At 31.9% G+C, this 23,290-nt stretch overlaps 1 protein-coding gene across 1 annotated transcript in view; it reads left to right on the top strand.

Annotated features, from left to right (window-relative positions):
• The window catches only part of LOC127734431 (zwei Ig domain protein zig-8-like), a 60,896-nt gene extending 38,443 nt beyond the window's left edge, over positions 1-22,453 (top strand). The window contains exons 2-7 of the mRNA XM_052244276.1: positions 6,474-6,604; positions 11,457-11,676; positions 12,754-12,777; positions 13,397-13,699; positions 17,813-17,842; positions 19,193-22,453. Coding sequence (XP_052100236.1) covers positions 6,474-6,604; positions 11,457-11,676; positions 12,754-12,777; positions 13,397-13,699; positions 17,813-17,842; positions 19,193-19,311 — 827 coding nt within the window. The 3' untranslated portion in view covers positions 19,312-22,453. The remainder of the gene's footprint in view (positions 1-6,473; positions 6,605-11,456; positions 11,677-12,753; positions 12,778-13,396; positions 13,700-17,812; positions 17,843-19,192) is intronic.
• Positions 22,454-23,290: the final 837 nt, after the last annotated feature.

Genomic DNA, 23,290 nt, shown 5'->3' with positions numbered 1-23,290 from the left:
TGTTGAAGCGTCGACCGAAGCAGATTTTGAATGAAGCGCACAATACTAAAAATGTGGGCGCGATCAACTTATAACTTGAGGAGACAGTTATCGCTGAAAATCATCCTTTACTTATGCCAGATTATCGATTTAATATAGATCTGCATCAATCAGACAGCTGGCTCTCATCCTTGGCATATAATTGTTGTTGTGTAAATAAAAGCGTATAAATATCTGCAAAGGGATTGAAACAACAACGGTACATTAAATACATATAAATGATACTCAACAAATAGCTGTGAAAAAAAGCTGACAGTTGAAATTCAAAAGAGTATGGTTGTTTGGAAATTTCTTGTAGCAGAGTAATTTTATTGATATTAAGGTGAACCACTTGGTTTTTATTGTGGGATTTAGGGAGTGATCGGATCCTGCTTTTGTTCATTATAACACTTTTTATTACTGGCTACATTTTAGATGCTTTCACTTTCTTATATTTTTCTAATAGACATGATAGATGATCTTATTTTGTCCTGGACGTATGTTTGAATTATTTAATAGTTCCTTCCCCTCTCATATTTTTTTCCTCAAAATTTCATGCATTACAAAACTATTGATTGAACATTAAGTTAGGACGTTTATAACAGCATGGTCAGTTTTACATATCGTATTTAATTTACATATAAATATAACCAGTTTCCCCCAGGAAAATAAGAAACCAATTTGCTGATTTCTGGTTTTGTTGCATTGGGGTTATACTGACAGTTTCACGCAATAACTATTTTTTCCCATACAAAAATCACTACATATATATATATCCGTTCATCCTATTTTGACTCTTAAAAATTCAAGAGTCTATCCTAAATTGAGGTAAATTATATGGCATTCCAAATGCCGTTTCGATCCCTAACACCACTGAAGAGACATTAATTGTCGAAATCCGGATATGGTGTATAAAAATTTTTGCACCTCATGTTTGTGGTAAACCAGCTTTTCCACAAGTTTATTGTTTTCTGTTTGGTATTACATTAATATTAAGATCCATTTTGTACTGGTGATCAATTTATGTGGCAATCGCCAATGGCAGTTGTTCGACCTGTTAGTCAAATGCGTTTTGTTAAAATATACTTTTTCACTATTTTGGTCTTTTGGAAAATGTTTTTTGTGCTGTATTTAGACCCCTCTACTTAGAAATTTGTTTTACATGCACACGTATACAAATTGTGGTTTTTATTCAACGCAATCATAGGTTTGAACGTTGTTTTCAATTTAGACTTGTTTATATTTTTCCGTTTGGGCTTGTATTATATTCTTCTTCGGGTTTATATGATCCGTTCATCCTATTTTGACTTTTTAAAATTCAAGAGTCTATCCTAAATTGAGGTAAAATATATGGCCTTCCAAATACCGTTTCAATCCCTAACATCACTGAAGAGACATTAATTGTCGAAATCTGGATATGGTGTATACAAATTTTTGCACCTCATGTTTGTGGTAAACCATCTTTTCAACAAGTTTATTGTTTTCTGTTTGGTATTAAATTAATATTAAGATCCATTTTGTACTGGTGATCAATTTATTTGGCAATCGCCAATGGCAGTCAGCAGGGTTTAAGAACATCCGTTGTTCGACCTGTTAGTCAAATGCGTTTTGTTAAAATATACTTTTTATACTATTTTTGGTCTTTTCGAAAATGTTGTTAGTGCTGTATTTAGACCCCTCTACCTAGAAATTTGTTTTACATGCACACGTATAAAAATTGTGGTTTTCATCCAACGCAATCATAGGTTTGAACGTTGTTTTCAATTTAGACTTGTTTTATATATATATATTGACACTGAGGAAGGCTATTTGTTAAGCCGAAATATTTGTCAACACGATTTAATAACAACATCTTCGTATAATTCCATCTTATATTAGTATCGTTGTGCAAATCTCTAGACTTATATAATTTTTTCCTTATCTGCACAGTATCGTCTATTCTAGACGATCCGGTACATAGTAAATTTGCAGGTTGGTCCTTTTTTTAGACTTCTATATGATTAAAACAACAATGAGATAACCCTTTATCAATCAAACGGCAAAAAAATGAAAGTACGTTCAAACAAATTATATGTACACTGTAGTTACTAGTACATAGACTTCGTGGTCAATATGCGACATCCTAATTATGGACATCGCCTGGTAAGCTATAAAGTTTGCTGAGTAGTCTCGAAAAATTAGGAAACCTTCAAGAGAAACAATGGCAACCAATGACGAGATTTCTAACTTAAACTAGCTTTGAATATTCAACGTTTATTCGAAAACACAGTCTCAAAAGGACATTATGTATGTATGTACCATATTATGTTTTCTTTTTCTCTCATTTTTGAAATTAAAACAAATAAAACTAATTAACTGTTGCATCATACTTGTACGATTTGTGATTAAATGAGAGATATCAAAAGATTTCCTTATTGTCCAGGTTTGCTATTGTCTAGTATGTGTCATACTTCGATCGTTTGAAAAAAAAAAGGTGATACATAAAAATAAGAAGGTGTGGTACGATGAGACAAGAACAGTGTATCAACCAGTGACCAAGGATGTGAACAAATTTAATAGGTCCATATACATTTTGTACGGCCTTAAACAATGTACAAAACTCGTACGGTGTAGTGAGCTATATAAGACTTCAGTACAACAGGATACTTGTTTTCTTTCTTCATCGACGTATGACAGCACAACACAAGTACAAACTGTAAAAGTCGGTTGAAAAGGGAATTTGTCTCATTACCCCCTCCCCCCCCCCCCCCCCAAAAAAAAAAAAACGTAAAAAAAAAAACTAATAGAACGACAAAAAACAAAAGGCCGACGTAAGAGTACTCGCAGTTACTGAAAGCTAGTTCAAATACATATATAAAAAGACATTGATTCTCAAACTAAGATATTATGTCTGCTTTTTCTTTTATCAAATTCTTTGAATTGTTCAGCAAATAAATGCACTGAATTGAACAGCAAACTTCAATTCGTAACGAAAATTTCAAAGGTTGTTGATTTTTCTGTGATCTTTCTTTTTTTCACGATTAGAGAAACAACAGACTTTAAGAGACGGTAAATAATTTCATTAATGAGCTACCTTCGAGAATTCTTTACGTAACCACTAACACAAAAATAGATTTTTATAAACTTTTCAGCATGTTAGTTATGTAATAATCGAGTCGACAAAAAAATCGGTTACTAAATTTTATTATATGATATGATCATGATACAAAACTATCAATTTTAAAAATCCACACCAGTTTTCCATCAAATCATTCCTCCATACAGATATAAGAATCTGATTAAAATATAAGATAAAGGAAGTGTTCAATGAGTGATAATTCTTAGCTCACAAAATAATCATTATCATGTTAATTGTACGCTAGGTAATACTCGACCATGTCGTATGAACATCAGATTCCGAATTGATTTTCAAAAGTTGATAATATTCACACCTACACGACTTAGTGACAATTCATATTTACATTTACAGATCAAATTTAAATGTCTAGACGTATTTATAAACTCTAAAGCATGTGTTTAACTGCCAGATAAAAGAATTCCAGTGCTGTCCTATTTGTATTCCCCAGTCAACCAATGTATATACAAGCAACATAATCAGTAACGTTGAAACACTTTTGGAGATTGAAGTATTGCAAATATTTTATTACGGTGCATACAAGAAAAATAGCTAAACAACTAAATTTTTCTGAATCAATTTTGTCTGACTTTAGGGGTGAAAAAATACTTATACAATTCTTAAATATTTTAAGATACTCTGATATTATAAAGTATTTTATTAATTTTGATGTATTAACAAATTATTTTTTTTAAACGAAAAGGAACACAAAAATAAGCGTACTATGCTGCAGCCAGTTTCAATGTAACAACTCCGTAATATGACAGTTGTTTTCCATTCGTTTGATGAGTTTGAGCTTTTGATTTTACCATTTGATAAAGACTTTCCGTTTTGAATTTTCCTTGGAGTTCGGTACTTTTTTTATTTTACTTTTTTCGTAATACTGGTATAAAATTTCATTTAATAGATTATTAATGCAGTTTTAAATTGTTTTCTCGTGACGAACAAAAAAAATCTGCTTGTCGAGTCATACAATATAAGATTTGAAATGTTTGTTAATCTTATATAAAATATATCTTAAATAGAACTAAAAATTCATAGCTATATTAAGTATAAATATTGCTGTATGTAGTTTAATTTACAAAGTTTAAACCAAAACATATTATTAATTCCAATAGCCTAATATATAGGACGCCAAAAAAAAACTGGAAATCCTAATCTATTAAGATCCGAGTCGAATTCACTGTGCTGCCATGAGTGAGGTTCGAATTCACAACATCAGTGTTGACAAGCTTGACAATGTGATCACTGTAAACTAACTACCTAGACCACTCGGCAACCGAAGCCCCTCAAACGGGCATTGATAACTTTTTTCAGGAGCTTATAACATAAAGACAATTAGAATAGTTATTACAAATCCCATAGCCAACCGTAATAAGATGATCCAATGTTCTCTTTAAGGATAAGCACATCTTGAATCAACGATCAGTCTTTATGGTAAAAAGAAGCACACGTCGATTATTTATGGCGACCAAATTACTATGCAAAAACTTAAACAACTTTTTACTCTTGTAGCATCTCCTTTTCTTGAAAAGTGAATTAGAGAAAACTAGGTATTTGGGTATCTTGCTACTGGAAAGTAACTTCTCCTTCAGGCACTTCTATAAATGACTAACGTTTAAGTCATAAATGGTCTTCTCTGTCACATTTACTATTATAATTAATTTCTTTTTTTAATTTGTTATGTGACATAATTTGGGTGTGGTAGTGCCCTCATCGTTTGAAGGCAAACTATTTAAACACTGATTCCTAATAGTTAAGTTGACGTCATCCCTTTTAAAATTTAACGGACTCCATCATGATTTAGTTGCCGTTATGGAAAAGCTTGTGTCATAGATAACCACGTATATGTTTCTATATTCGTAGCCCCAATTCCGTCCAATTTTTCTCGAGCTTGACATAATTGAATGCCGACTGAACAACCATATTAACTTTCCAAGCGGTGAGCACCTAAGATAATCCTGGTTTTTTGTGGGGTTCCTGTTATTCAATTTTTAGTTTTCTTTGTAGTGTACTGTGACTGTTGTGTGTACTTTTGTCGTGTTTCTACATGTATTTGGCCATTATACTGGTATTGCTTTTGTTTGACGTATTATGGTTTTTGATTGTTCCCTTTATGTCTTCTGCGATTTTTTTTAAAAGGTGAAAATAACTTTTTAGTTGTCAATAAATCTGTTTTACTTTCAAGTTTGATATCTCTTTGCAGTTAATAAATCTGTGTTACTTCCAAATTTAATATATCTTTGCATTAACTGATCTAGACGATACATTATGAATATATATAAAAAAAACTCTATCAACACCCAAATCTCCGTAAATACAATAATGCAGGATATTTTAACTAATGAAATTTGAGCATTATTCTGATATCATCGAACTCCATCGGAAACCTAACCAATTCTTCGTTTAACAATGGCTTCATAGTGTTCCTCGGGGGAGTTAAGACAAGTATTTTGAAAATTGATGTATATGTTTTGAGGTTTCATAAAGAAATGATTATTTTCTAGGATTGTGGTTAATTATTTCTTTGCTTTACTTAATACTTTCATAATCGTTCAGCATGATGTTTTTGAAATACAATCAGAATCCATTCAAATCTCTTCCATAATGATTGACAATATTAAACATAATACCCGTCGATAGACATCAAATTAATTTTTGTTATAAAAGCTATATTCTGAATCTTTATGAAATTGTGATTACACCAAATTGAATGCAGCATTTAATGCATTGTATGATTTATTGGTTTCAGTCTAGAATGGATACATGCATAACATATTGTGTCTGTACTAAGTTTATCGACAGTATGTGTTGTGTGTTGGTCTTTGTTTGTGCGTCTGTTTTCCCGAGGAGACGGGTATTGTGGTTGATATGGTCTGTTTTACTGTCCTGTATTTTTAGTGAGTCTTGTTATCCTTTTTATGTATTTGTAAATGTACATGAATTTGAAAACTGTAGACAATGTCTTTTCAAAATACCAATGTAGTACATTTAAAAGTATGTTCATCTAGAAATTGGAAAGATGCCAGTTTGCACAAGTTAAACAGCTACCTATACACATGTGACAATGTTTTAACGCAGTGTAGACATTTTCTTTATGTTTCTACTTTTCGCTGTTTTATTTTTGATAGTTGGCTTAATTTACTCTGAGATTTTGGTTGGATGAGGTTATTGATGTTTCAATTTAGAAGGTAAGAAGTATCATCGATATCCCTTTTATGGTACCCTTTTGAGACTGTTTTAATGTGGTCGTAGAACATAAAACGTAATTGTAAAGGGTTAAGACTATCCAGGTTTAAACACATGCAAAGTATAGTTGTCAATAATTTTACACTTTCAGGTAGGCATTACAGAAGATATGTCTATAGACCATCAGCACCAGAAATACTTCCAGATGCAACAAATATAACCGTCCATAGTAATGAAAAGGTCATTCTAAAATGTACAGTCAGAAACAGAAGGACAAAGGATGTAAGTATTTGATGTCGTTAATAGCTGTATAACTATCTACAATAATTTTATGAAGAACATTTATAATAATGATAGAAATAACAATATTAGAAACTATGCTAACATCAATGATGATAAGAGCATAATTTTTATAGTAATCCTTTCAACAGAACTAAGTTTTGATGTATAGCGCTTTTCTTTCTGGATAAGTACCATGAAAGTATAGATGGACAGAGTATTTTTTAACGCTTGGACACCAAATTTATATATACTACATGCAATGTTATATGAATGAGGTTCTTAATAGACAGCTTAATCTTTGCAGGAAGGGGATAAAACCTTAGTTTTGACAATTCATGAAAGTGATTGATTAATTCATTGTTTGTAGCTTAATGTCTAGTCTCAATTATTTCATGCATGTTCAGGACGAGTCTTTGACAGTTGAAAGTCAGTGGAAACGTCTACCCATGGGTTTAATTTTGCCACATGTTTCACATTTTGACAGTACAAAGTCAGTGGAAACGTCTACCCATGGGTTTAATTTTGCCACATGTTTCACATTTTGACAGTTGAAAGTCAGTGGAAACGTCTACCCACGGGTTTAATTTTGCCACATGTTTCACAATTTGACAGTTGAAAGTCAGTGGAAACGTCTACCCATGGGTTTAATTTTGCCACATGTTTCACATTTTGACAGTTCAAAGTCAGTGGAAACGTCTACCCATGGGTTTAATTTTGCCACATGTTTCACATTAACTAAAATTGTCTCTGTCTGTTGAATGGGAGTAGCACTCGCTTGGTAGTCAGTGTGCTTTGTTTCTCGCACAATTCAAATAATACAGGGGTATTGTACATTTTCAGTTTATAAAGTATGTATATTGTGTGTTTAATCACAGGAAAAGTGGAGATAAAGCGATTTTGCCACTTGTGTTTTGATCCCATTCGGTTTGGTGATGTTAAGGATTATTTATTTTACATTCAAAACTTGTCTAGAACAAACCTGATCAAGGTAGTCAGACCTGTATATAATGGTTACCCTTGGAACCAGAGGACAATGACCTTTAATTTTACACTGACGGTTCATTTTCACGTAATGTTATGTAACGCATGTCTTACAACAATCTACTTTATACTACACTTCCACACAATCTTAACAAACAAAAGTTTTCCTATTTAATTAAATGGTCTGATTGCAAATTTATTTGCTGCAACTCATATATAGCTTTTTCTCAAATGAGAAATAAATTTGCTAGATATACATACTGGGGTTGTCTCCCTGACAACATTTATGTACGTTTAGGCAAAAAAGTTTATCGACAGGTTGTAGGTATTCCTATGGGCAATGGGCACCAATTGTGCCCCTTAAATAGCAGACTTGTTCATGTACTGTTATGACTCATAGTATGTGACCAAACTCAGTAAAGACCCGTCTTAATTCCATTTAATTGATAAAAGAGGGACGAAAGATACCAGAGGGACAGTCAAACTCATAGATCGAAAACAAACTGACAACGCCATGGCCAAAAATAAAAAGACAAATAGACAAATAATAGTACAGATGACACAACATAGAAAACCAAAGACTAAACAACACGAACCCAACCAAAAACTGGGGGTGATCTAATTCGGTAGGTCACATTCGTGAAAAGGGAAGGGAATTGTAGTTACGACATAAGGAACATATCCGATATTATCTTTGAAACGGTTATTCCATAACGGTCAACCAACTCGTGATGGCGTCCGTAAAATTTATGAAGGGATGACTTCAACTTCACCATTTGGTTTAATTGCTTCCTTGTGAGCAGCAATCCTCTATCAAGGAAATCATGATAGGAAATACAAGCCCGGGAATATCGTATCAATTGGGAGATATATACTCCGTATGCAGGCGCTGCTGGAATGTTGCTACATAGAAATGGAAAGTTCACAATTGGGAAGCTGAAATCATCTCTTTTGTCGTAAAGTTTTGTTTTCAACCGACCCTCATTGTCAATTTCTAGATGTAAGTCAAGATATGAGGCAGACTTAACTGTATCTGTAGTATTCTTTATCTCTAGTTCGATAGGATAGATTCGTTCAACATAGTCACCAAATGTTGTATTATTTAGTGAGAGAACATCATCTATATAGCGGAACGTAAAGTTAAAGGATATTGCTAACTTCCTATCTTTCTTCCTAAGAAGTTTCTGTATGAAGTCAGCCTCATAGTAATAAAGAAACAAGTCGACAAGAAGAGGGCACAATTGGTTCCCATTGGAATTCCGACAGTCTGTTGAAAAAACGTCCTCCAAACGTAACAAATATGTTGTCAATCAAGAAATCAAGCATCTTGATAATGTCAGTTTCAGAGAATTTTTTGTTTGAATCAGAGTGATGCTTTACAAAGTAGGATTTATCCCTCTCCAAGACAAGATACTTGTATCTACGTTCGCCATTCTTTTTAATGAAACAAAGTAATACTCTCTAAATATACTGCCGAAATTTACCCAAAGGAACTTACTTTGAATAAATTAAATATAAACAGCAATAACTGTCCTTTCCTAGATTTAGATATTTCAGTTTTACAAAGAAACTCTACACAAAAATTTACGACAAAAGGAGTGATTTTACTTTCCCTATTGTTAATTTTCCTATTTTGGAGGATGATGTTCCTTTGGCGGTGTTTATATATCCCAACTTGTTCGCCATGCCCGTGTCTGTAGTGACGTTTTGGATTTCAATGAGCGTAATCTATGTATTACTGGTAAATTATTAAGTCAGGGATTTTGTTACCAAAAATTACTTAAAACCTTTACTAAATTCTTCCATAAATACTAAGATTTGGCTTGCAAGTTTGGCCGTTCCTGTAAAAAACTTATTCAAACGGAATAGCACATCCTTAATTTTACTGTGATGTTGTTTACCAAGCCCGGAAATGTAGATACGATCCGGGTAAACTTATCAATCCTTTAAATAAACTTATTCTAAAAGGTTACCAATTCAACACTACAATTAGATCTTTGAATATTGTTTGTATTGGTACAAATATTGATTTTGTTATCATTAAATTAAAACCATACTAAATATTATTGTTATACATATATGCATTTTCACGGTTCTACAATCTGTCGATACCTATATTTTGGCATTGCACAAGGTCATGTTTTTCTCTGACTGTTAATGAGGTCTTTACACTAAATCCATTGGATGTTGGATGTGTGCTAATTGATATTTTAGTCTTAGATACATGATTTTTTCATTAATTGTTATTGGCTTTGAACTAGCTGTCAGTAAATGCGAGTTCTCTCAGATCTGTACTTTGTGTTTTTTTCTTTTGTTTTGTTAGGGATGTATAACTACACTGCCACGTCCGGTCTGTGTTTTTGTTAGATGTGTTTCTTCTTTGTATCGATCGGATAAGTTAAGCCCTTTTCAGCTGATTTGTATAGTTTGTTCTTATGTTTTGCTGTCACACCACTGTCCCAGGTTAGAGGAGGGTTGAGCGCTCACAACCATGTTTAATCCCGCCGCATTCTTTATGTCCCTGTCCTAAGTCAGGAGCCTATAGTTCAGTGGTTGTCGTTGGTTCATGTCTTTTATTTGGTTTTCGTAAATTGCTTTGTTATAAATTAGGCCGTTAGTTTTCTCAATTGAGTTGTTTCATATTTTTCATGTCAGGGCCTTTTATAGCCGACTATGCGGTATGGGTTTTCTCATTGTTGAAGGCTGTACGGTGACCTATAATTGCATACGTCCACTTCATTTGAACTTTGGTGGAAAGTTGTCTCATTGATAATCATACCAAATCTCCTTAGTTTTACATCTGCGTTACATTGCGATGGTTGAACATCAAATTAAGTAATTATGAGCTTGGAACCATGTGATATTGAACATCTATTAAAGGAGAACAGCGTGCTGAATTATAGTAGGGTTTTCTATCAAAAAAAAAAATACAAGCACCTTGATCGTAACTTATAATACAGGGTTCATATAACGTATCTAAACCATGATTTATGAATAAATCTGTAAACAAAATAGGCCATTAAAACATTCTTATTATAAGTTATCACGTAATTAGCAAATTACATTGTATGTATAATCACACGGTAAATTGTAATTTATAACTTTGAACTTCAGATACAACTATGACATTTCCAGAGCACCTGATATCACCCCAAGTTTTTGGTGGGGTTCGTGTTGCTCAGTCTTTAGTTTTCTATGTTGTGTTTTGTGTACAGTTGTTTGTCTGTTTGTCGTTTTCGTTTTTAGCCAAGGCGTTGTCAGTTTATTTTTTGAATTTTGAGTTTGAATGTTCCTTTGGTATCCTTCGCCTCTCTATTACAATCATGATAAGACGTTTATATACTAAAATAAACAGTCACATTGTTGAAAGATTTCATTGCTGTCATTTCTATTTTCTTATTATATTTTTCTATGTTTTTGATTGTTTGTATTGGTTCGTGATTTCATTTCTTTTCGTTTTGTTTTAAATTGTATGATATTGCTGTAGTTTGTTTTCATAAAATTGGCGATGTTTTATTTTAATGGCATCACCTTGTCCCAATTGTTTTACATCTGTTTTCTCATTCATTTCGATTTATCGTGACAGTTTCTGATTAGCGCCTCGATGTTTTCAAACTTCATATCTGAATATTCTATAGCTATCAGCACCAAGATCATAAATGATTATATATGGAGTTTCTTCCCGGTACAATAATGAGCACAAATGAATGCAATTCGAAACCTCGAACAGTCTTAACATTTATAATTGATGCATATATGCCATTTATGGAAATTGCTAGTGTATCTATATTTAACCAAATGGAATTGTTTTATATTTGATAAGAGCTCTTTCTTCCTTTCCAATCACAATCATGCTGTGTTCTTGTTACAGGTTCAATGGCGTCTTGAACGTAAACGATGGCCATTAACTATCGGTACAGAACCATGGACAACTGATAAAGATATCAGTGTTCTTTATAGTGTAATTAATAAAACTGACGAAAGTTGGGACTTGGTTATCAAAAGTGCTAAACCAAGACATACAAATACATATGAATGTCAAATATCATCGACACAAAGTAATAGACGATATGTATATCTTAGAGTTTTAGGTAAGTTAAAAATGTATATGTAAATTTTAATATTCAACTGATACCACCAATACGAGTTAGTTAACACTTCGGGGAGCTTTTCGTCTCATCAAAACAATGTTATAATATAGAGACAGGAAGAGCAGAGAAGCGAATGTTGTAAAGATCAAAATCCATAGAATATTACAAAGTCTACGAAACTGCAGAAAGACAAAATATAAACACACTAAAATAGAGAGTGAACGAGGAATACAAAACTGAAAGCAAAATCTTTGGCAATGTGAAAATCAATTACACAATACGCGATATCAAGTTATCTGTCCTGCTTAACAATACCAACGCGTCATCAACCAAATGGGACTTTCCTTTAAGAAGTGCTGTATTTTAATCAGTACTATGTATTCAATATTTACATAATGAAACATTCTGTTATAATTGAATTTTTGGTATTATAAATAAAACATGGTAGCGAAAGATAGAAAGATTCGGTGGGTAGAAATAAAAAAGAGTTAGACATATTATCATTGTACGTTATACTGATGTTCAATCATTGCGGTTGGTATATTTTGTGGGTAGAAATCAATTCGCTAATTTTTTTACATGTATGTTTTTACCATATACATAAAGCAAAAGTAGCCTGTCAAAGTCCTGTTAAATTTATTTACCATGTTTCTAGGCTCGGGCCGATTCAGAGCTATTATTATGTAGACACTTAGTCTTGTGTATTGTTGAAGACCGTATGTTTAATCTACATGTAATTTGAGGTTTTATGTTGTCAGGTTGTCTCATTGTTACTCAACATATAAATTTCTTCATACATGCTTGCATTTGTTTAGCAGCGTTCTGTTATGAAATTTAATTTGATTTAATTTAATCCGCGCTTCATTATATTCTTTCAACTCTGAACCATATAGTTTTCTGTCCCTTTTTTGCATCCTACTAATTCTGAGCATATCTTTTGTTGTTTGGATCTGTTTGTTTTTGTTTTACTGGATTTTCTGATTAAAACATGTTTTATTCATATAGTTACATGAACAGGTGCATTATTGGAAAGTACATAATAAAATAATTTCTTTATAAATTTTACTTTTATTGCAGCACAACCTAAAGACAAAAGACCAGGTAAATTAATATCATTTAACAAAACTTCATATCTATTTCAAAATGATTGCTGTTTCTTCAATATCCAGTGGCAAATATTTCAAGCAAATTAAGAATTTGAACATTGTCAATTTCATAATAAATTCAATGGTTATTTTTTCAAAATGGATGAAGGACTTGAATTTCTAGTACCACTGGAAACAGGGTATAATCAACATGATACATGTATATAGGAACATGAATTTAGACTCGCAACAGTCCCCTACGGACCCCTCTAATAGTGTTTGCAAGGGTTCTGTGACGCATTCTAGAGCTTGACAATCTCACTACACTTAACATCGAATTGAACGTCCCCAATATCACCGAAAGATGTTAAGTACTTAAACACCTCTAAAACATCTTATACATCTCTCAAAGTCAAACGGACGCCCAACTTTATAATGTAGGTTTTTTTTTAAATTTTTATACCCAATTCTACCCATCGGGTAATTTAAGTAAATTATAATCCATTGAGAAAAAATCAATGCTATATAATCGTTTTAAATCCCATTCTCCAGATTTGTAAATTCCAAAAACTCCATCGTCATAAAATTAATTGAATGCAAACATATCCCATAAGTTAGGACATCTTTATTTTCAGGTATAAGCTTAACAGGCACAGCCTATTTAGATCTTCATCAGAAGGTTAATTTAACATGTAATGCTACTGGATTATTTCGTGCCCCAGACGATATTGACTGGTTTCACAATGGTAACATCATTGACCAAAAAGATAAACGTTGGGGCGGAAGGTTAAAAATTTACAAACGCATACAAGACGTCCCTGGAAGGATGTTGATTAGTGAACTTATTATTGAAAAAAGCACATTAGAGGACCGAGGAATGTATGTTTGTCGAAGTTCTGAAAACGAAGCTTCAAGTTTCCCAGTCAGTATTCTAGATAGTAAGTATAGCTCTGGTATACATACATTTATTTTTATTAAAAAACGCATGATTTTAAAACGTCTCTACAAAAGTTAAGCATCGTATGTTAATCTAAGGACATTTACTATAAATACAAACAATTTGTTTTGGACGTTAAAGCAAGTCTTTATTTGAAATCTAGTGTCGGACGCTAAAACACGTCTTTATTTAAACCTATTTTTTTCATATTGAAAATGGCTTAATTTGGTGTATGCATTTGGCACTAAAAAGCTAAAATCGGTCCGTGAATTTGCTCGGTAAATTCTTTTCTAAAAAAAACTGATAATTATTGTTATGTGCCACAGCATTAAGCTACATCTGTTTCGCAAGGGAAAAAGGTGGACTCTACGCAAAATAACACGAAAACGCATTGAAGTTAAGAATATTTAAAAACGCTTGCGTTTAATATTGATGCATACAAGGTAATTGCTATAGAGCACGACAGTGGCGAACAGAGTTTCCGATATTACTGTATTTTTAGAAAATTATTATTAAGCATGTCTTGGTCACTATTTTATAACATATCCTGTTTATCACGCACTTAATATAAGAAGTATGAATAAATTGTCACCCATACCCATGTCCATCCTTCCGTTCTTCTGAAATGTAACATTTATTCGGACTTTTTTCGTTACATATTCATATTCATATATTTTAAATTGTTGTTATATGAATGTATAATCGATGACTTATAGTTCCATTTCGATTGACTGGGCACATTGCATTTGCGCCAATTTTTACAAAATCCTATCTTTCATTTGCGCCACAAGGTTATATTTCATTTGCGCCAAAAATAAAAACTACATTTGCGCCATTTTACAGGTAAGATAAAACAGGAAAGTTTAAAATTTTCATTGCTACATCGTGAATAAGAATTTGTTTTAAGTATTTCCCGTGGGTACGGGGTAACTAAGTAAGTTCATACTTATTTTTTTTATATAAAACTGAGAGTCACGTAGGTTTAAAATTATATAGTGTTCACATGTTTGAGGTGTCAAGATGGACATTGTCAATTCTGAGTTAGTTTCCGTTAGTTTTCTCAGAATTGGATTGTTGCATATTTTTCATGTTGGAGCCGTTTATAGCCGACTATACGAAATTGGTTTTTGAAGGCCGTGCGGTTGTCTATGGTGGCTTTCATCCACATCATTTGACCTTGATAGTGACTCATTGGCAATCATACCACATCTCCTTATTTTTATATAGAGGAAATAAGTCTGTAATTTTTTATGACAACACATAAAGGTTATCCAGTGTAAATTAGTACATCCGAGCAGTTGCTTTCAAGTCTTGTGTTAGAACAAACTTTTGGTTTTACTCCAGTGTATAGTGCTTTCTTTTAGTTTTAATGATCTCGTTAATTTATAACCGAACTGTGTTTTAACATTATCAAAAAAAGTCTCTTATCAAGAACTTATCCGTGTATAGTGCTTTCATTATGGTTAGGATGACTGATTTCGGAGGAATATGTTTTATTATGCAATCAAAAACTGTGCTTTAAAATTATTATTAAAAGTCTCTTTTGAATAAAACTCTTTTTATACTATTTACCTGTACTTACCTGTATTATTGGCGCACATGAAATGTTTTGTTTTGGCGCAAATGAAATATGGTTTGTGGCGCAAATGAACGATTATTTTGGCGCAAATGAAATGCCAATTGGCGCAAAAGTAAAGCACCGGATTGACTGACCTTTCGCGAAATTAAGGCTTAAGAACTTGGAAATTTTCATTGAAACTATACTTTGCATACATTTTTTTTTTTACATTTATAAAATAATGACGTACAGTTAGAGTATGCGTTTCTTTCCGGTTGTCTGACTTTTCACAGACTTAACATTTGAATTTAATTTCTGGTGATCATCATCTGTCCTTCCTGTTGACCGACTCTCGAGGAATCACAGCCCATAGACTTCGAAACGAAACTAAACACAACTGTCATACAATTGGAGGTTCAGCTAGTATATAACCAGGTTTAACCAACCATTCTCTTAGAAAATGCCTGTACCACGGCAAGTCAGATAGATGACAACAGTTTGCCAGTCGACAAATTTTGTGGACTTTCCCCTTTTTGAGTTTACCCTTAAATTCTGTATTTCTATTGATACAATTTCATTAACACTGTACTTGTCCATACCTTTTATGTAACACCTGCAGATCTGAAGTTGATTTTCATACATTAATATATAAAGATGACTTCCATATCGAGTATGTTTTTCGTCTCTGATGACTGAATTTTCACGGAATTTAAGTTTGGTTTTAAATACATTTAATACGTATTGATCAACATTTGATAATTTATAATTACTCATATGGAGAACAAAAATAAAAGCAGTTCCTTTGAAATTTTTATTGTACAGTCTACTATAAATGTCCAGCCATTTATCTTTATAGATAAAATGTTGCCAAGCACATGTCCTAACTCCTTGATAAATATGTTTTCGTTCGCTGCAGACAAACCCCAAGCAATATCGTTATTGTTTGTATATTATATTATATTTACTTCTTGATATGAAGTTAGGTGTTCACAGTTTGCTTGGGGATACCCAACATTTACTCCCACAATACTTACAAAAGAGGAAAACTTGAAAATCATAGGTCAGTTTTGCGTTTCTATGAAATTTTGACCAGAGATGAAGAAAATGGGAGTCAACTGTGCCCCTGTACTTGCATTGTCTACATGTATGAATAATTTTATACAATGGCAAAGTATGAATGAACTTTTTTCAGCAGGATCAACTACTCGATATAATGATATGTACTACAGAGGTAAGGACAAACACGTGACTGGTGTATAAACTCTTTGGTTTGAAATGCTATTATAGTCAACGGTTTTGTTTTATAAGTCTTCCCCATCCATGTTCTTGTATTCGTTTTGTAAATCTATACACCTATCTGCTGAATTCCAATGTATGCACTGCTTTTTGAATGTAATTGTTTAATGTTATTCATTTGGCTTAGATTTCCACCCACACAATAGACTAAAGTAAGGCAATACATACCTCGTTTAATAACCTATTTGTACAGTTTAAAACGTTATAATATTTGATATGATAATCAAACAAAATAAACATAGATATAACAAGAATGATTTAAACGTTCAACACAAGAACAAGGTGTTCCAACAACCAACCACATATATGAGAACACCGGTGCACAGATAATTACAAACAAGCAAACACACACACACAACTACAAAACAAAAGGTTCATTGTGACAGCTGATGGAATTTTTTTTAGTGATTATTTCGTATTTTGTTTTAACTTATCATGGATTAATTTAAACAGATTGACGTATGATAAATGCATTTGTGTATTATTGCTGAAGACCTTTAGACGCCTTCTTTTCTTTTTCTTAGTGATACAATTCCAAAACATTCTAAACCTAAATAGTTAACTCGAATAATTCAGTCCCAGTTAATGGTGGAACGGTAGTATATATACTTTCAGGTTGCTCTTTTGTGTATCCTACTTGGCTCAATATATCTGAACACGGTGATTGGACAAAAAATAAAACATCTTCTTAACACAATTTTCCAAGCTTAGGGATGAATCAGGTGTAAAACATATAATCTTTTTATAAAATGCCGGTGAAAATTAATTTTTGAGAATTTGTTTTAAATTTTGTATTCACTGCCTGTTAAAAGACCGGAAACTACTAGTGGTCTTAGGTTTATAAAGATAAAAAGAAGACCATCATCATACATATCCGCATTTATTTCTGAATAGTATAATGATAGTACTTCAGTTAACTGTATATGTAAGTTCTGGGTCAGTGTTAGAATTAGTGAACATTCTAAAAAAGGCTACCATTATCTCATGGCACAGAAAATACAAACGTTCAACCTAATAGTCATCGTAGATCAGCAGAATATAACGACTGAATTATTCAGGTAACTAAATAGTACTAGTGGACTGAATGATTCTGATTGGCGAAAACAAATATGTGTGATTTTAACTGCATACACAGATTTGTGAATCATTCTTTTATTCGAAAATACATTCTGTTAGGGTGAAGGTTTCATTTAGAATTTTAAAAATAGCTATGAAAGTAAACATTTCAGTTAGATACAACGATCTCTATATTCATTTCAGATGGGGTACCAAACAAAACAAAAAGATATGGTAAGTGATATGTACACGAATATATACGAACAAACTTTAAGTTTACGTTTCAACCTTTTCCATATGGGACCAATAGATGACCCACAAATATATGTATATACCATTATATGAGATTACTTCAAGTTTTTACATTTCGTATAAAAGTACAGAATAATTTTGCACCAATTTTCATCTACATTGTTGAATCATGATAAGTGTATACTCTAAATAATTTGATAATTTCATTCCATTTCCAAATACAGCTTAAAACAAAACATATTTCACTTTGATTATTAAAGATTTTTTTTTAAGGTCAATATTATACCAATGAAAATGAAGTTAATGGAGGTATTGGCAAACACAAATTCGGTTATTATGAATTAGAAAAAAAAATTCAGTATCATATAATTCAGAACCTATCATTTAAAAAAAATATTACCCTGACAACCAAAAATAACGAAATTTCATATTTCTAAACCATTTTGTACTACTTTACACATGGCATTTATATTTTAATGCTTTCAATCAATATCCCGCTGTAAAAACAGACGAATAACATACAAATTTTGCCCTTATTTACAGAATAAATATGAGTCTTAGCCGGAGAAACATCGGTTTTCCGACGACTTAAAAATATCAGGCATATATAACGCGGAACAATTTGTCAATTACAATCATCAGCATTCTAGTATTTCATACATGTTTTTTTCTCAAATAAGAATTGAACATACCAGATGGAAATTTCGAGTATAAGGTAAACAACAAGAAACTTACAATATATATATATTATCAACGATAAAAATATCTTCGAACTTCGTCTTGGCAAAAACATGCAACATAAGACAACCAAAATACAAGTATAACGAAAATAAAACGTATATGTAATATTTAGGGTGACTTAAAAATAACATTAACGCTATCAATTTCACTGCACCAAAGGCGCATTTCGACATTACATGTCTCTTCAGTGATTATCGAGGCCAAAATATTTGAAAATCCAAAACTTAATAAAAAATTGGAGAGCTGATATAATAACAAAAAAAGACAAAAAGTATAGTCAAAGCGTCATTTGAAAAACAAAAACAGAAATGTATTTCAGTTGAACATTTTTTGAAAGGTTTAACTTTTAACTGCGATTGTCACAGCAAATGATTATCATAGTAATCCCAGTTGTTTCTTCAGTACAAATAAACAATATCAACAGGTTCATTTGAACTTAAAAGCTGTCATATTCTATACACATGTTACGTTAAACTTGAATATTTGACAAATCTTGAATATTAAGATAAAATTATCAATTCCACCAGCGGACAATTTTGCATAACCCATTATCTAGAATTTACTGAGAATTCTTTATTTTAATTGTTTAAGGTACAGAAAAGGTTTCTGAAAACAAAGAAGACGACAAGAATTCAAACAGTGCAGCATTTAATTCTATAAATGTTGTGTTAATTACTTGTATTTGTGTATTTGTGTCGTGTAATAGCTGATAGTAATAGAGTCAGACGAAATAGATTCATTAACAAACCTATGTGCCTTTTTACCAGTGGTGTTTGTGCTCAGGACATTAGAGGCCGGGTTATGGATTCGGTGGTATGTAATAAGATAAATGCATTCCAGAAAGGCTTTAAATCGAGATGATGTGATAGCACTCTGGACGATGATTAAATTACTGAAATGCATGATCCAATATATAATGGATTAGACGTGACATTGATGTGCCATAAAAACCAGACTTCAACACTATTTGCATTCATACAGCAATTAATGCAAATGTTTAAGACAAACAATCAAGTGTTTGGCAATACAATGAAATAAATTGTATTTGTCTGTCAAGACACTAATGGATATTATCTTTTGATCTGATATATACGAATAAAAAAGACAAAACGTATTGTCAGAATGATTTAAATGTAGTTGAAAAGAAATTCAAACCGATTATTATGTTGAGTTTTCTTTCTATGAATTGTCTATAGCATTGTGTATCTTTGTCGATGGAATAGTACAATCCATTACGATTGCCAGAAGCAGTCATCCAAAATGAATATATCGGCCATTGAAATCGTTTCTTTTTTCTTGTATAAAAAGCTGTATGCACAATTTTTTTTACTAATGCAAATTAATCTAAAAGGTTTAAGATTCTGACATTTATAGCGGTGAATATGTACACTGTATACAGTATCTAGTTTAACGTTTTTCTTTCGTGTCGTTCGCCAGAATATTAATTGAAACCTCCAATATTGCACTATAGAATCCATATTAAACATGATAAAGGATTAATTACGATGCTAGCATTATTAGGCGTATTAAGGCTGATTTTATGTAAGTTTGGTCAAAGATATTTTGTATTAACGTTGTTATTGGTGTATGGTATCATTAGTCAGTCAGACATCTACTTTTAAGAGTTTTTATAATACGTACGCTTGATTTCAAACTTTATCATTCCATCAAAGTATTTGATTTTTTACACGACGTAATTTAATCTTTTGCTGGGCGTAAAATCTAAACCAGTTCGTTGAGCAAAGGACTGAATATTTTAATAGGAATAAATTTCCATATTTCGGCTATGATAAATGTGAAGATTGATAATCACAAGAATTGCGTCATGCTGTTATTATTGAAAGGGGCACAATAATAGTGTCAGTCCACGGATGCAGAGATCCAGTATGTCAATGCAACGCTCAAATGACATTAGAAAACAGCTATAGGAAAAGAGTGTTATTTTCTTGTAGTGGAAATATTATGAGTGTAGCTTATTACTGAACTATTACAATTTATAATTTTGATATTTTGTTGATTTAAAAACACGATCGTCTACAAAAGTTTACAGTATAACTAGTACAATGCTTTAAACCAAAAATACACAATTACAAATTTATGTCATATGTCTGTGTGGGTATATTTTATAACTAAATCATAAAATAGATTGAATCTCAAAATGTAACATACTTTGCAAAAAATTGAATAAAATACTGATATTCCTAAGAAAATAAACTTTTTAAAATGAGATTTCCGATTTTTTTTTTGTTCGAGCTATTCCAATTATTTTCATTTATTGTCCTGTACAAATCATATATATCTATCAACTTTGCTCAAGATGTAATTCTCGGTCATTACTGGAGATGAAAAGGAAACGAAACTAAAGATATTTTTTACGGTGATTCGAAGAAAGATAAATAGATACTTTATTCTCTAAAAACTAAGTTCAAGTTCACAGAGAAACATATACTATCAATAAAATCAACGCAATAAAGTTGAAGGTGAACGAATATTGATTAAAATATGAAAGTATAATTTGTGATACGTCACATTCGTTGATGTTTATGGCTTTCAAAACTTGGCTACCACTATTATTAGATAAAAGAAGATTTGTTGAAACTCTTTACGAAAAATCATGTTTAAGATGTAGTGCTACCAAACACATTATAGATATGTGGCTGAATTGTGGTTGAATACACAAACCGTCATAAACCAAGACTACAAGATTATTTAAACAACAAATTTCAGTATTAAAACCTTTAATGTCTGTAAAAGACCAATTGCATCTTAACCTTTCAAATATTTCTTACTGGAGTTGTTCGTCTTTTCGTCGTTTTTCTTTTTGGCCATGGTATTATCTTTTTACTTCAACTTGGGATATTTAGTAGTCCCCTTGGCATACCAAAATCCAAAAAAAATCCAATAATTGTCTTAGGCTTGTACAAAACTTTGGAGAAATACTTTAATCATTCTCCCTAAGAATATTGGTTAATGGTAAAAATCGTCGTAGATCATGGTTACAATCATTCCTAAATTTTTTTTTTCCCAAATTGACACGATAATTCAATAACAAAAAATATGAACAGGCTGTATAAAGTTAATTGGCACAAAATTTAGATTTTATAGTACGTGTGTAATCCCGTTTAAAAATATGGTTGGTGGCCTCCTTACTCGCCATCGTAAATGGCTGCATCTTTACTACAAGTATAGATTTGCCAAAAGTTAATAAAATTTCCTACAAAATTCTGCTCATGATGAAAAACAACAACACGTTAAAAAAAAAAAATAGCCCAATACAGTGTAACTCCTTTTTGGAATTATTCCTCATAAAAAAGTTTGCCATAAAAAAAATTGCATCAACTGTTTCTGTTACTTAAAATGGAACATAGGAGAAAACAATATCAAAAACATACAGCCAGCTTGCTCCAAATTCTGCTTAATAAGTGCTGTTCATTATCTTTTAGAACTTTGACAACCCCATGCTTATTTCTTTCAAATCATCTTAATCATTAAGTGTCATAATTATGTATTAAAAAAATATAAGCAACTTGTGCATTACAGGGTACCTGTTGTGTTAGTGGAATAAACTTCGATAATTCAATCCCTTTTTGTAAGTGACTGCATGATGTCATCTTTCTCACTGTCCTTGGAAATAATATACTGCAATTTCATTGTTGAAGAGGACCGCAAAACTTATTAGGGACAAACTTAATATAATCACGTTATATGTGTAATAAAGTATACATTTTCCATTAAGAATACATTGTTTGACATGTGTACTTTAGTATTGTATATACATGTAACATGACTTTGTTTTAACATTGATCAAGTTGTTTTGTAATGATAATTTTGAAATAAAATTTATTTTGATAACTTGATTTTGCCCTACAAGCATATCAAAGCAGACTGTTAATTTCATGTTCTTATTACATTGTACTTCGGGGTTTGTGTTGCTCAGTCTTCATTTAGTTTCATGTTGTCTATAGACGTATTTACACTTGTATGCAAATTTGTCCGCCATTACGTAAAATCACACAGATTCCCGTAAACTTTGACATCATAATTCAAAACATTTGACGTCACAATTAAAAAGTGATTGTTGCCTGACGTCAAAAGGTGATTCGGAGTAGATCTAAGGTCATTCGGAGGCAAAATATAGCTAAATACCAAAAGTGTAAATACGTTTATTGTTTTTTCGTCATTTTTCGTTTTTATGCCATGCCATATCGGAGACGGTAGTTTACCAATGTTCAAATCTCGTTAACTTTTAACTTATGATATTTTGTTGTCACTTTGGTATCTTCTGTCTCTTTTTTGTTACAGGTTATCTGTTTAACTACCGTCTATGACTTTACACGGTCTGGATTTTTGTTTAATGATTATTTCATCAGGGGGAGGTGATATTACATGTTCTCGGCACTCATCAAATGTTTGCTTTAAATACTTTTAGCCCGGTGTCCATCTACAAATTCTATATTTTTCGTATCAAAAGTTCGATAAAGTATGAAAAATAAAATACCGAAAGGTACAAATACAAAAACAAACCTACAATGGTCCTTTCACGAGTAAACTTTAAGATTATGGATACGCGGTAGTTTACCGATGTTCAAATCTCGTTAATTGATTAAGAAGAGACAACTCAAGGTAACACATACAAGATGAGGGAATAGCTTATACAATGCCAACTTCATTATAAACCGTTATTATTCA

This window comes from Mytilus californianus, unplaced genomic scaffold (assembly GCF_021869535.1).
Source record: "Mytilus californianus isolate M0D057914Y unplaced genomic scaffold, xbMytCali1.0.p SCAF_3, whole genome shotgun sequence".
In the NCBI taxonomy this organism is placed as follows: Eukaryota; Metazoa; Mollusca; class Bivalvia; order Mytilida; family Mytilidae; genus Mytilus; species Mytilus californianus.
Note: the sequence above shows the minus strand (reverse complement) of the source record. Positions and strands in the feature narration are given on the sequence as shown.